This window comes from Abramis brama (assembly GCF_963993115.1).
Source record: "Abramis brama genome assembly, chromosome: 9".
In the NCBI taxonomy this organism is placed as follows: domain Eukaryota; kingdom Metazoa; phylum Chordata; class Actinopteri; order Cypriniformes; family Leuciscidae; genus Abramis; species Abramis brama.
The window spans coordinates 11,237,986-11,253,274 of record NC_139971.1 but is presented as its reverse complement, the minus strand read 5'-3'; the positions used below and the strand labels follow the sequence as shown (position 1 = coordinate 11,253,274).

Sequence of the window (15,289 nt, the reverse complement as noted above, 5' to 3'; positions counted from 1 at the left end):
TTCAATTTAATCAGCCAGCATAATTTTATTTACATTTATTACATTAAAAAATGTAACATTTCAACATGTTTGAACATGCAACCCTACCCCTAAATCTACCAATTTGTATGTTATGTTATATAACAGGCCTATATGACTACAGTCAAAATTTATTCAAAAACACAAATATTTCAAGTGTTCCGACTGATTTGTGTAGAAAATCAGAACAGACCCAAACACGATCACCGTCTCCATCCACCGTCTCCATTTTCGTGTGTCTCATGACAAAATATACAGTATATATTGTATATACCATTTCAGTTAAAGTGAGGAAATACGCAGTTGTAAAGCAAACTTACACATACATTTTCAATTTTGGGTGAACTAACCCTTTAAGGCTTATGTAGAATTAGATGGACCTTTTGTCAGGAGAAAATAATGCTATGTCATACTGCCCTTTTATATTTCAACTAAACAAAACACTGATATTTATAACATCATCTGTTCGTTTCCAGTTCCCTTCCATTTGTTTGAAGATTAATTCTAAGAGAACATTCTATACACATAAAACTCCTTTTTTAAATATTTGCATTCTTCTGAATATCTCAGCAACTTATTGATTGGGTAGTGTCTCTGACTGCTTGCATATGATAGTAGTCATAGATAGTAGCATGTCTTTGAGGGCAGCAGGGTTCCTAAGACGCCTTCCAGTGTACGCAGGTGTTGCAGAGACCGCTAAATGCTGGCGGTGGAGGTGATGGGGAAAGATCTTCCCTAGATAACTTTTAGGTCTCCTCAATGAGGGTGATATCTAGTTCAACACAATCAAACATGCTAGTTTGTTCCCTGTCACGCTCTTCAGGATCCACCTCCTCCTCGTTGATTTCACTTAATGGCACAATACTCGTCCAACTTTTGCCTTTCATCCTGTCGCAATAAACTGGCCTGTAAATCATCTTGTCAAAGTGAAAAGCCTCCACATTTCATTTAATTTAATTTCCTACCGTATTGGAGAGAAAAGAAGTAACACGTTGATCTACCAGTCATAGGTCTTTCATGCGGAGAACTATTCTAATATTTTTGAATAATGATGCATTTAAGTTAAGAGCCAAACAGATCTTTATAAAAGTGCACATTATTGTTGCAGACGATATAATAAAGATAACATTAAATAAATATTTTTATAAGGTTAAATGTTGATTATTCAAACCCCTTTATCTAAACCTCTCTACTAAACCATTAATCGTGCACATCCGCCATGTTTTTTGTTCTGAACCGAATCCTCCTCTAAAGCGCAATGGGTTGTGGGCAATATTAGCCATTAGAGTGTGCACAGATCCACACTTCGATAATCTAACAGAAATAGTAGATCATTCGGGGACTTTTGGCATACTATATTATGCTTTTGGACAAACTTATAAGCTCACATATTATTTAGGATGCATAGTATGCACATTGGGATGCAGGGTGTGACTCTCTGACCCAAAGAACCATGAAAGTGGCCCTAAACCGAATTGCTCAGCTGTCATCTAAACAAATTTCAGTCCAAAAATCAGTTTGTAAATTTGTTTTATTAGAAAGTGTTGATTTATAAAGAGTAGAGCAACTGAGACTGTAAATGACACTGGAATTTTGTCTTGCCCCAGACATTGACAAAGATTTTATTGTTCACCTAATACAATACCTAATACCACCTAACACGAGACCTAATTTCATGGCTATTGCAAAAGCTACCTTAGACATACTAAAATAATCAATACATATTTCCAATACTACAAAGTGCTTTCTCACAATAGTTATCCCTGAGTCATTCTAAACCACGGGTAAACTTGCTTTACGTTTCACATTTGTTCATAATTATTGCAGACTGTTGTCAAGTTTGTACTGAACAGACTTTTCAGACTATAAAAGTAGGAATGAAACGGTCACTTCTACAATTGTCGTGTTTTTAGTCACTATTTGACATTTTTCCCCTCGCTGAAACATAGTCTATACTGTCAACTCAGTGTTTCTGTGACTATACAAAGCATGTGCATATGAGGCAACAGATGTGATTGACTGTCTGCTAAGCCTTTAGACATAACATTGTAATAGGAATTTTAGTCGACTAGCTACTGTATGTAAGAACTTAAATCTTCTGATGGCCTTGTTGTCGATACTCTGAGGCTTCGAATGTTTTCCATTTGACATTGCAGACCCATATGATGGGGTACTTAATTTTGCCATGGGGTGATTAACTGATCAACTGATTAAAAAATGCTTAAAAACAATGTCCATATAAAAATAAAAGATAGAAACACGTACACGTTTTAAACTGAATTTAATTACAGAAAATGAGCCGACCAGGCTGAACAAAGAGCTAGTTATTAGCTATGATGGATTTGATCCAGTCAGTGTATTGACACACCTCAGCATAAACCCCAGGAAAGCCTGGTTCAGCACAGCCTTGACCCCAGGAAACAACACCTTTCAGTTTCCTCTTGCACACCACAGGGCCACCAGAATCCCCCTGAGAAGAAAATTGGAAAATGAAAAGGACAAAATTGTGGTTTGTCTAAAAATTTAAAACGCATATAAAGAGGAAGACTGAGTCAATAACATACCTCACACGAGTCTTTGCCTCCCTTCATGAATCCAGCGCAGAACATGTTTTCAGTTATTTTTGCACCATATGCTCCCCTACACTGCGCACTTGAGAGTACAGGCAAATTCAAACACTGCAGGGCAGAAGCATAGTGAACTGGAAAAAGAATATGAACAGTGCTAAAAGTTGTAATCGTGTACGTATCTAATGAATGAATGCATGTTTTAATGCCTGACCATATTATATAAAAGTGTAAGAAGATTTTAATTATTCAGCCATCTCACCTCCAGTGTATCCCCATCCAGAAACCAAGCACTGCTCCCCTGCAGAAGAGCAGCTGGTTGCCAGACTGATCGGCTTTACATACTTGTTGAAGATGGCAGGCTTTCTCAGCTTGATCAGCATGATATCATTGTTAAAAGTCTGACGATTATAGTTTGGATGACGAATCTCCTTCTCTGCATCGATCTGCTGCTCTGTGTCTTCAGTAACAGACACGTTGTGCTTTCCCAGGTGGATGACGAGTTGGCGTCTATTTGAAAAGAAACTCATATTTTACTCAGCCTTGATATAATGTTTATCAGAATATTGCCTGCCTATATATCAGATCTTTATATAGTCTTAAATAGGTTTTACCTATAATCTAAGAGACATAATGGTTATGGCAAGACAATTACAAAAAATCCTGCATTAGTATGCTGAATAATAATAATAATAAAAAATTGATTATTTATTGAAGCCAGAAAATAGGCATATTTACATACTGTACACAAATGTAAATTTGTTTCAAAACTAAAATATAAAAAATTAGATGGATGGAAAACTGGATGCCAATGGTTGGTAACGTACTCATCTTTATTATAGTACATAATATGTAACTTTTTTTGACAGCCTTTCTTTTTCTTTAGAAATTATGATTTTTTTTTAATACACATTCAGAAATGGTAAACAATAACAAAACCTGTTGCTAATCAATTCCTTAAAAGTTACTCTTTAGGGAAAAGGCAGTTTGATGCTAAAGTAGTTTTAACATGTTTTAAAAAAATACAGGTTAAAAAGGGAGGTTATATACTCACTTGAAACTGCAGTGAGCTGCAGACACAATCCATCTTTTATCAATCAAAGATCCTCCACACAAGTAATGCCCATCCGTAAGGTACACTTGCCAGGGCTGGGAGTGGGGCGTACATTCATAACCTCCAATGATTTTATCACCTGTGCTGTAAACTTTATTGAAAAATTAATTGTTCTTTTATTAATATTAATGCTAAAGACTATCTATAATACATATCAGTGTACAAACAAACAATTGTCATGAATAATTACTAATAAGAGAGATCTACATACCCACAGCCACAACCAGCAAAGTGAACACAACAGTCTTCATTGCAGTAAAGGAGAGAAGGACTGCTCACAGCTTTAGAGCACTTCTGCAAAGTTCAAGATTAGCATTCATGCTTTTAAGCAATCTTTTGAACACCCCTACAGAATCTACAGCCAATAAGATCACAACAAAGGAGTCACAAGTAAAAATGAGCATGTGAGACAACAGTTATTTTCATACAGTTTTCCATGGTCATAATAAATGCGTTGGAAGGGTGACACTCACTTAAGATTGTTAATATTTTTTTATTATGTACAGTATGTTTATTAGGGGTGGGAATCTCTAGGCACCTCACGATTCGATTCCGATTCAGGGGGTAACGATTATCGATTATTAACGATTTTTTGTTTTTGTTTTACTTGGTACTTTTAAAGCAAAGTATTTATGATGACCCATAACGAACTTACTTCCAATACTTCCTATATTAATTTTATTAATGAAACAAATGGAAGTGATTTGGCAAGTCAACTGTAAGGTTACATTTGCCAGCATATGTCCCAACATTGCAAAGAACCAACAGGAAAATAAATGTGTGCCTGTACTAGCAGCATACTTGTAGTAAATTAATACAAACTTCAGCATATTCTGAATCTATAGCATTTAATAATAGACTTCTAACCAACATCCTATTGTTATTTCCAATGAGCAATATAATCCTTCAGACAAAAAACATTTTGCTGTAGCAAAATCACAAACAGTTTTCGTTCAAAAATATAGAATTATGTACCAGCAGCTCTCATATAATGCTTGTGGACTTATGCATATTCTGAATAATTAGTAACATACAAAGCCGCTCTTATACACAACTAAATAATAAAGAGTTATGACTTGAAATGTTTGCTGTATACCACAATCAAAAACAGCTTATACAAAAAAAGTGAATGAACATCTGCAGAGAGCACAGTCACAATTTTTGTGACTGGCATTGCACATATTGCAGGGCAGTATAACGTACGTATAACAGATCAGTTTACAGTATATTGATTTGAAAACTAAACAATACAGAAAGCAGCTCTCATACAAAAAAATACTAAATAGGCAACAATGAAATTGCCAATTTTCCATACGTTAGCTTTTAACGAAGAGGGTGCCGTTCGAATTTGGCGCTCAGCCATCATGCGTCTGTTATGTAGAGGTGGGCGGATCGATCCTAAAATATCGATACTTCGATACTGACGTGGTATCGAAAAGGATCGATCCTCACTTAAAAATATCGATCCAAATGTGTGGGGTTTTTTTACCAGTAATTTTTATTAATTTGGCACGCAATTCAGTGCGTAAAATAAGCTAAGTGGAAAAATAAGCGAATGTTAGCGGATAATTGTGTAGGATAGAACTTTTTCTCCTAGTCATCTGGATACAAGACGAAACCAATCAATCACAGAGAGCGTTCGATGCTGGTGCTTCACTGAGCTCACAGGCACGTTTGGGAATTGAAGCCTTGCTTAGATGACAGAGAAACAATCGGGAGTTATTTTGCAATAAACAAAGCAAAAGTGTATATAACGGTTCAAAATGTTGAGGACAGTAAGATTTTTTTTAATGAAATTAATATTTTTATTCAACAAGGATCGATGCATTAAATTGATCAAAAGTGACAGTCAAGGGTTTTTCACTGTTAAAAAAATCTACTTCATATAAATGCTGTTCTTTCAACTTGGTTCATCAAATAATTCTGCATCATGGTTTCCACAAAAAAATATGAAACTTTTCAACATTGATAATAATAAGAAATGTTTTCTGAGCTGTAAATCAGCATATTAAAATTAATTATCATCATAACTGGAGTAATGATGCCGAAAATTACGCTTTGATCAATTGAATAAATTACAGTTTAGTATGACATAGAAAACAGATAGCCTATGTTAAATTGTAATATTACAGTTTTTACTGTATTTTTGATCAAATAAATGCAGAAGAGAATTAAAAATCTTACAGACCCCAAACTTTTGAACAGTAGGCTAGTGTACAATAGTACTTTTACTATAATTAGGGTAGTTTTGTAAAAGTCACTGACTAATAATTACAGGCGAGTTGAGAGCACAAATCACAAAATATTTAGTAGTAATGAAAACGTTTTCAGATTTAGCATATTAATGATGCATTCACCTCATAAATCATGACACGCTGCTCTAGCACAGGAAAGTGCATACAAGTTCAAGTGCATGCTTTTAAAATTAAAAAGTATTGGTATCGGTATCGATATCGGCGATACTGGCCCTGTATTTAGTTGGTATCGGATCGATACCAAAATTTGGAGTATCGCCCACCTCTACTGTTATGTGCACGCCACTGACTGTCCGCGCACTGCAAGTCCGCTTTAGAGTTCCGCCTTTTGTGTTCCGTCAATATTACGTTATTAGAAAAGAAAAAATATATATATATTTTTTTAGAAAATCGATTTTTGACATTTGTGAATCGATTCAGAATCGTCCACACGTCCGCATCGCGATGCATCTAAGAATCGATTTTTTTTCCCCACCCCTAATGTTTATTGTTTTCTTAACTGTTTAATAAAATACAAATTCTCTAATTAATAGCATATACTGATGGCCTGACTCAACATCACACAAAATAACAATCTGTTTTGACATAATTTTTTCATCTCGTCCGTTGGTGAACATCGCACTTTTGAGATTCTGTCTCTTATTTTAATACAGTTGTGACTCAACTGTATTAAACAGTGTGTGTACTTGGCAGCATGAAAAATAAAACTTTATTCAAATTATGAATGGGTTTTACAAAAAGCAAAGAATGGAACCTCTTATTTACTTTGTCATTATACTCTGTTGGTTATAAATAAGAGATTGGCCGTTGCATTCACATTCTCAACATGTCTGTGATTGGCTACAATACTTACCGATGCAAAAACAACACTTTATTTTGATGGTCCCTTTTGAACATTCTGTTGACCGTAAGTAACTATGCAACTACATGTCAACTAACTCTCATCAGAGTATTAGTAGACTGTCTGCTTAATATCTACTAACTTTTTATTGTGATGGTCCTCCAACAGAAATTCTACAGACTATAAGTAACTTTGCAACTACATGTCAAACTTATTCTATCCCTAACCCTACCAGTCTACCAGGATTTTTTCATAGGGGTGGCCAGGCAAGGGCCAGCAACCAGTCTGGGGTGGCACAGAAATCTTAATTATTTTATCATAAAAAATAATTTGACTACACTGTCAGAAATAGGGGTACAGTAGGAGTCCATTTCTGTCCCCCCAAGGTACAGTCTACACTAACGTACCCCATAGGGCTTATTATTGGACCTCAAGGTACATATATGTATACAAGATAGGGTGAATACTGGTAAAGTGGGACACTTTCTGATAATTTACCTTCTGCATAATGTTTTATTATGATCCAAATGTCTTAGCCCCTCATATGATACTATTCTTAATAGCTTAAGTGCTCTACTCTACTATACAGAATAAAAAAGAAAGAAACATTAAACACAGGATTTGCCACATTTGGCGTGATGTGCGTACCGCAAGCACAGTACAACGGCTGTCAGCCTTATGACAGAAAAGTTAGTTTTACTGACATTTGGCCTGACAACATCTCATCTTACCGAAGATAGCCAACTGAATAAGGACAACGCCCTTTTCTCAGCATCTGACAGAAGTGTCACAAGCTTTCACACACATCTTCTAAAATAAAAGTAGCATCAGAAAAAAAGAGAATTACGTTTGTTGTTGACTGCACACTATTCGACTTAGGCCTACTCAAAACGGTCTTGCAACCCACCAGTTGAGAAAGATTGACTCTATATTTACTATGTGCATATCACTGTCTGATGTCCTGCTGAAGCTCATTCGGCACCTGCACATTTCCGCTCTCGTTTGGCGCTGAGGTGAAGTTGGAGTGTGCATTTGAAAAGTCTCACGTTTTTTGTGGTCTTAAAGAGACGGTTCAGCGCTTTAAAAAACGCACATTTTGTCAATAAAAAAAGAGACAGAAACAGCAGTTGTGAGAGGGGTGGCCAAAGGGGTGGCCAAGCTTAGACCAATGGTGGCCACGGCCACCCCCTAGCTCCGCCAGTGCTACTAATACTCTACTAACACGTGAGAGTTAAACATTTATTTTGTCCCTACAATGCAGGTAATACATGAACTACACATTCAAACACACATAGGCTATATTTGCTTGCTTGCCCTTACAAGTGTATTTTCCTAGTACTTGTACTGTACGCATACTATTTCAACACTTTTTGGAACTAAATTGGCTTTTTAGTTTATAAAAGTAGACTTTTAAGTGTACTTTAAAGTGTAAAAGCAGTAAACTTTGAATACACACAACTAATTTAAACAGTTTTTCTCTGTATTGCAACTATACTACAAGTAAATCTATACTGTTAGTTTGCTCATTTTTTCAGTCAACTTCTTAGTTTTAAGTAGGCATTGAATTATACTCTCAGAAGTTTATTGAATTTTAAGATTTTTTAAAAATAATTTTAAGTGTTTTAGTGGCAGTAGTGTCTGTTGAAGTGAATTTAACATCATTATTACAGTTTACTAGTATTTATATATTCATTTTGCATCAGATGAAACAATATATAAATATATTATAATATATAATATGTGTTCAATAAAAAAATATCCATAAGTCAATAACACTTATTTGATCAAATTAACAACATTTTTTAAATAAAACAAATAACACCATATCTTCCAGTCATCTGTCCTCAATTTTTTTCTATGTGAGAAAATATATACTTACAAGCCAATCGGTTTCACACAAATGTATTTTGCTAAAAACTAATCTGGGATGACTGTATGTAAGTTAAAATAATCTGTTTGTTAGCATGTCAACTCAGTTAATAGTTTAACTCAGTAACATGTTATTTTGATTATCAATGTGCATAATAAAACAGAACTTGGCAAACATTATCCAAAAACCTGTTAAGATTCAGGAGAGCACTGCAGTTGCAACCTCTAACATGACAAAAGAATTGTTAAATAAATATGTAATTTGTTGCAAACATTATGGCTTAGTAAGCAACTATTTGAGTTCTTAGTGAGAGACCAGAGTAATTTTTATATTAGCATTTTCTCCAAAAAAAATAAATAAAATAATAATAATAATAATAATAATAAATATATATAAAATATATATAAAAATTCGCAACTGGTTCCCATACAGGCAATATTTTTTTTTATGCCAGGTAAAACAGTTTGGTGATATAAATGTATTTTTATTTTATTTTAAAAAATATACATTATATATATGTTATATATATACGTTATATACTGTATATACATTATATATATATATACTGTATATATTTATAAAACGGTTAGTTCCAATCCTTGATTCTGATTGGTCAATAGATGTGCTTTATTCACGATAAAACATGGCTATAGAGACAGAGCGCAACGCGTCATAATCTGAAGACCACGCCCACCAAGGGGGAAAACAATCCAACCGTCTCCATTGACTTTACATTGCGAGAGGCTGCCTCCTTGTCATTTCTTGCTTCTAACAAAAGACAGAATAATGCCTAAAAGCTGCTGTGTGACAAGGTGTACAGCAAACAAGCTAAGAAACCCAGTTTTTATAAGCTGTCGACCCCAAAAAACGAGCGTTTGAGGACATAAAAGTGGATACAGGCTGGAACGAATGGGTAAATTATGGGATCCTGACACTCAGTATGAGTAGTTGATATCCTCCACCACCTGTCAAAAATGATTGATTGACAGGTGCCCCACCCCTTCAGGTGACAGGTGCCCGCCCCTTTTGGCATAGGCTCAAAGGGATCATCAGAGAACAAAGAGAGATCAAAGGGTTAACCTTTGCCCCGACTAGCCCTTGATCATGTTTTTGACAGTTAGTTTTGACCTTTTGACCCGGTTAGCCCTTGATCATGTAGTTTTTGACAGAAAGTATTAATTGTTTGATGCCTTTTGATATTGACAGAAGGTTTTTGAAGCCTTTTGATATTGACAGAAGGTTTTAATCGTTTTAAGTTTTGATCATTTGAAGACAGTTATAATAATAATAATTCATGGTATGACAGCTAGTTTTAATAGTTTGAAGCCTATTGAAGCCTTTTGAACATGACAGAAAGTTTGGGGTTTTGAAGACACTGTTATAATAATATGTCATGGTATGACAGAAGTTGGTATCACAGGACGATACTCCTACATATCTGGGCTGTGTGAAACTAATAAGGGAAAAACTGTGGAAGTTTATCTCACACAAACGTTGAAAAAACTTTAAATGACAAAATACCATTTTTCAACCGAGTGAATCTACACATGAGAGGCTATCAGAAGTCATAACTTCAGGGGTCAACGGTTTAGGCCAGTTGGCGAAAACACTGCGTGTGTAAAAATCAAATAATGTATTGCACTTTTCAAAGGATAATCTAGCTTTAAAGTTAGAATAAAAAGTTAAAAACCAAACATATCTTCATACCTGTTGTGTTCTGACACAAGGCCATTAACTTGTTTTATAAATGTATTTCTACAAATATCAACCTGATAAATATGGACTTAATACACGATTAAACAAGATAATCATGCTACCCAATACGTCTAACACAACATTTTAAAGAAAAAATCAGTGTTTTAAAATAAAACTAAACCATGATAACAGATGATTTTTTGACAGTCCTACATAAAGGCAGGTTGATTACTAAGTTTCAGGCATAGTGCAACCACGCAATGTTCGAAGAATTATATTATCGGTGTAATCTTTGCGAGGTCTCACTCACAACGCACAACTTTGTGTTGGCTGATCCAATATATGATTTTTTAACTATTTATTTGTATGATACAGCTGCAAATAAGTATTTGAACACCTGTCTATCAGCTAGAATTCTGACCCTCAAAGACCTGTTAGTCTGCCTTTAAAATGTCCACCTCCACTCCATTTATTATCCTAAATTAGATGCACCTGTTTGAGGTCGTTAGCTGCATAAAGACACCTGTCCACCCCATACAATCAGTAAGAATCCAACTACTAACATGGCCAAGACCAAAGAGCTGTCCAAAGACACTAGAGACAAAATTGTACACCTCCACAAGGCTGGAAAGGGCTACGGGGAAATTGCCAAGCAGCTTGGTGAAAAAAGGTCCACTGTTGGAGCAATCATTAGAAAATGGAAGAAGCTAAACATGACTGTCAATCTCCCTCGGACTGGGGCTCCATGCAAGATCTCACCTCGTGGGGTCTCAATGATCCTAAGAAAGTTGAGAAATCGGCCCAGAACTACACGGGAGGAGCTGGTCAATGACCTGAAAAGAGCTGGGACCACCGTTTCCAAGGTTACTGTTGGTAATACACTAAGACGTCATGGTTTGAAATCATGCATGGCACGGAAGGTTCCCCTGCTTAAACCAGCACATGTCAAGGCCCGTCTTAAGTTTGCCAATGACCATTTGGATGATCCAGAGGAGTCATGGGAGAAAGTCATGTGGTCAGATGAGACCAAAATATAATTTTTTGGTCATAATTCCACTAAACGTGTTTGGAGGAAGAAGAATGATGAGTACCATCCCAAGAACACCATCCCTACTGTGAAGCATGGGGGTGGTAGCATCATGCTTTGGGGGGTGTTTTTCTCCACATGGGACAGGGCGACTGCACTGTATTAAGGAGAGGATGACCGGGGCCATGTATTGTGAGATTTTGGGGAACAACCTCCTTCCCTCAGTTAGAGCATTGAAGATGGGTCGAGGCTGGGTCTTCCAACATGACAATGACCCGAAGCACACAGCCAGGATAACCAAGGAGTGGCTCTGTAAGAAGCATATCAAGGTTCTGGCGTGGCCTAGCCAGTCTCCAGACCTAAACCCAATAGAGAATCTTTGGAGGGAGCTCAAACTCCGTGTTTCTCAGCGACAGCCCAGAAACCTGACTGATCTAGAGAAGATCTGTGTGGAGGAGTGGGCCAAAATCCCTCCTACAGTGTGTGCAAACCTGGTGAAAAACTACAGGAAACGTTTGACCTCTGTAATTGCAAACAAAGGCTACTGTACCAAATATTAACATTGATTTTCTCAGGTGTTCAAATACTTATTTGCAGCTGTATCATACAAATAAATAGTTAAAAAATCATACATTGTGATTTCTGGATTTTTTTTTTAGATTATGTCTCTCACAGTGGACATGCACCTACGATGACAATTTCAGACCCCTCCATGATTTCTAAGTGGGAGAACTTGCAAAATAGCAGGGTGTTCAAATACTTATTTTCCTCACTGTATACAGTATATATATATATATAACATACACAAATCATTTCTAAACTAAGCAGCTGTTTCTTAAATTATCAGACACTCACCGCACTGATGTTAACATCACCATATATTGTTTTTTCTACCATGATTGTAGCAACTATTGTCCCACCATTCTTCTGGTCAATTGTTAAATTAAGCTGATTAGGGTTCTGAATTAATAGCTGTCCGAATGATGTAGAATTATTATTATTAGTATTATTATGCTGTCGTTGTGGAAGGTTGTTAGGCTGTTGATTTGTCACGTTTCCAGAATGTGCACCATCTGTTAAAAAAATTAACAATTAAATACACAACCAAAACCATGTAAACATTATAGGGTAACACTTTATTTTACAGTGTCCTTCTTACATATGTTACATGTATTTACCATAGTAATAACAGTAATTGATGCATAATTACATGCAACTAACCCTCAACCAAACCCTAATCCTACCCTAACCCTATAGTAAGTACATGTAGTTGCTTAATATTACTCAGTACTTAAATATATAATTACACTGTAACAATGACACCTTAAAATAAAGTGTAACCCATTATAGTAAAGCTTATTGAAGATTGAGAAACATATTGACTACTAACAAAGTAAATTATAAATCTTTTCCTATGTTTGATATTCTTTTTTCAGATTTTTTTCACTATGGACTTGATCCTTTTTAATGCTGTTTTCTCTCCATATTTATTCTGTAGTTCCTCTACTGTGTCTTCCAACCTCCCTGTTGTTCTTCTCCAGCTGTGTTAAAGCAGCATTATGCAGCTTTGCCGATTTCTTCGCTTCGCTTTTTGCTCGCAGGTTTCTCTATAGAGCTCCCCCTACAGCTTCAGAATAAATATTTGACAACACTGTCGTCAAAACTTGTTGGCAACTCGCCCCCCTACCATCTTCTCCCGCTGGTCCTGTGCATTTGTTTTCAAAGAAGCCGGCGAACGCATGGAGCCATGTCCACTGAGGTATGTATGATACACAGAAGGCCAGCATATAAATGTTTAGATAGTGTATGTGTGCAGTGCCGTAAAGCAATTCGTTACAGACCTGATATCACGCGATACTTTCTGACGCTGCGGCCAGAGGCCCGCCGGCCCAAAGTTGCAAGTGTGTTTTTTCCGCACACAGGCGCTCAGGGGGTGCGAGAAGACCACCATTCAACCCGAAAACAGTCATATAACCATTCTAATGACTCCGAAGCTGTTCAGTTAAGATAAAAAAGTTACTTAGTTCACCTTTAACCAAAGACAAAGGGCCCTATTTTAACGATCTGAAACGCAAGTGTCAAAGCGCAAAGCGCAAGTAACTTTGTGGGCGGGTCTTGGCGCTGTTGCTATTTTCCCAGCGGGATAAATGACTCTTGCGCCAGCTACGCTACATTGATTATGGCCAAGCATGCGCCCTTAAAATAGCATATGAATAACATGCGCAACGCGCCACTGACTTTAAACTATTTTTTCCTGGTTAGTGGTGCAATTGTTTTCTAAACCTGCAAAATAGCATGAAGGAACGTTTGCGCCGGAACACGCCTCCTTTTTTGCGCTGAACCGCCCAGGGAGCGCAAGTTCATTCCCTAGTTTAGCGACGTGCTTCTGTGGAGGGAAAAGCGCGCTTTGCGCGGGTGCAAAATAGGAATGATACATGCGTCAGTGTACAAAGTCAATTGCGCTGGGTGCAAGATAGGGCCCAAACAGTTAGAAGAATAAAATGTATGCACATTAGCAAAATAAAGTTTGTCATTAGTTGTTAGGGTTAGATACACCTGCAGACACATTCATACACCTGTTCACCTGTTTTCATTTAGCATACACCAGAGTTCAAACATTCACTTTTTCAAAGGCCAGATAAGCTCATAAATATGGCAACCAAAGCCAAACGGAGAAAGGCAGCCAGAAATAACAATATTCTTCATATAACACACCAGTTCAAAGTCAATGAACCAGCTGATGCTGCAGGTGTTAAAGCACATGATGGACAGTGAACAGACGCACAGCAGAGCAGATTAAACCAGAGTTAAAACAATAGTCTATGTTAGGACAATAACAATAACAATAATAGTCTATGTTAGGACAATAGTATGTTCACAGGAGCCGCTGAGAGCGAGTTCCAGCTGATAACGGTCATAAAGTGCAAGATAAGGTGCAAGTAGCTAAACTAAACATTTCATATTTGACAGAAATGTTTTGAGAAATGTTAAACAACGACAAAAATAATCAGGCAAACTAATCAACTTTTTTCTAATTTCACCATTTTGAACTTAAAATAGGCCTATATAATACATGTGATTTAATGTGAGAGGAGAAGAAACAAATAACAGCCATTTTCATCATATTAGGCATAAGATTAATAATGAATATTTACCTAACATCCATAGCCTTCAGTAAATTAAGGCTAGACAAAGTTCCTTTTTAACTCTTCCCCCTGCTCTAGTTAGAACTTTGGAGCGCTTAAAAGTGTGGTGCTCAAAAATAAGTGTCATTTGGAACTCTTTATAGTTATTTTTATCAAAACATATGTTGATGAAAATGATTAAAAACTTCAGTGCCCTTTTGAAGGCACCATTTTAGAAAGTTTGGCATGCATGGGATTGTGTGTCCATATGCTAGTGAGAGAGAGCGTCTGGTGCTCAGAAATACATTCTACAATGATATAAAAATATGTCTTCATTAAATGCCTATTTTTTATTCTATTCTTTAATCCACACATAAAATAGTTCACTGCATCACTCCCACACACTGACACATCGCATCATAAGCGCATAATATCACCTGCTCAAGTACTTCTTGATAAGTTCCTTCTGTATTAAAATTGCTTTTTAAAATTCACAGAATACACACACAAATGTTTCCAACTATGTATAATGCTGCATAAAATAATAATAACAATAGCCTATAGCAGCCTATAAATCTTCCAAAAGATTTCAGTAACAACTACGTTTGAGAAAAATATATTGATTATCATATGTTACTTCAAATGTTTCCATTCGTTATGATGATATGAAATGAGATTAGAGTAAAACATGAAGCCTTTGTTTGGTGCGTTTTGCTTTTCAAACCCACAGCGCGCTCCAAAATATGATACATTCAAACGCAGAGCGCTCCAAAATAT

The 15,289-nt window shown here is 36.3% G+C and overlaps 1 protein-coding gene across 1 annotated transcript; it reads right to left on the bottom strand.

The window, feature by feature from the left end:
• Positions 1–2,282: 2,282 nt before the first annotated feature.
• On the bottom strand, positions 2,283–4,044 carry LOC311089823 (trypsin-2-like). The gene is made up of 5 exons (XM_084124818.1): positions 3,911–4,044; positions 3,640–3,790; positions 2,848–3,095; positions 2,583–2,719; positions 2,283–2,488 (listed from the first exon to the last, which is right to left on the bottom strand). Exons 1-5 carry the CDS (start codon positions 3,948–3,950, stop codon positions 2,339–2,341), a joined length of 726 nt encoding a protein of 241 aa, XP_083980944.1. The 5' UTR covers positions 3,951–4,044; the 3' UTR covers positions 2,283–2,338.
• Between the last annotated feature and the right edge of the window lie 11,245 nt (positions 4,045–15,289).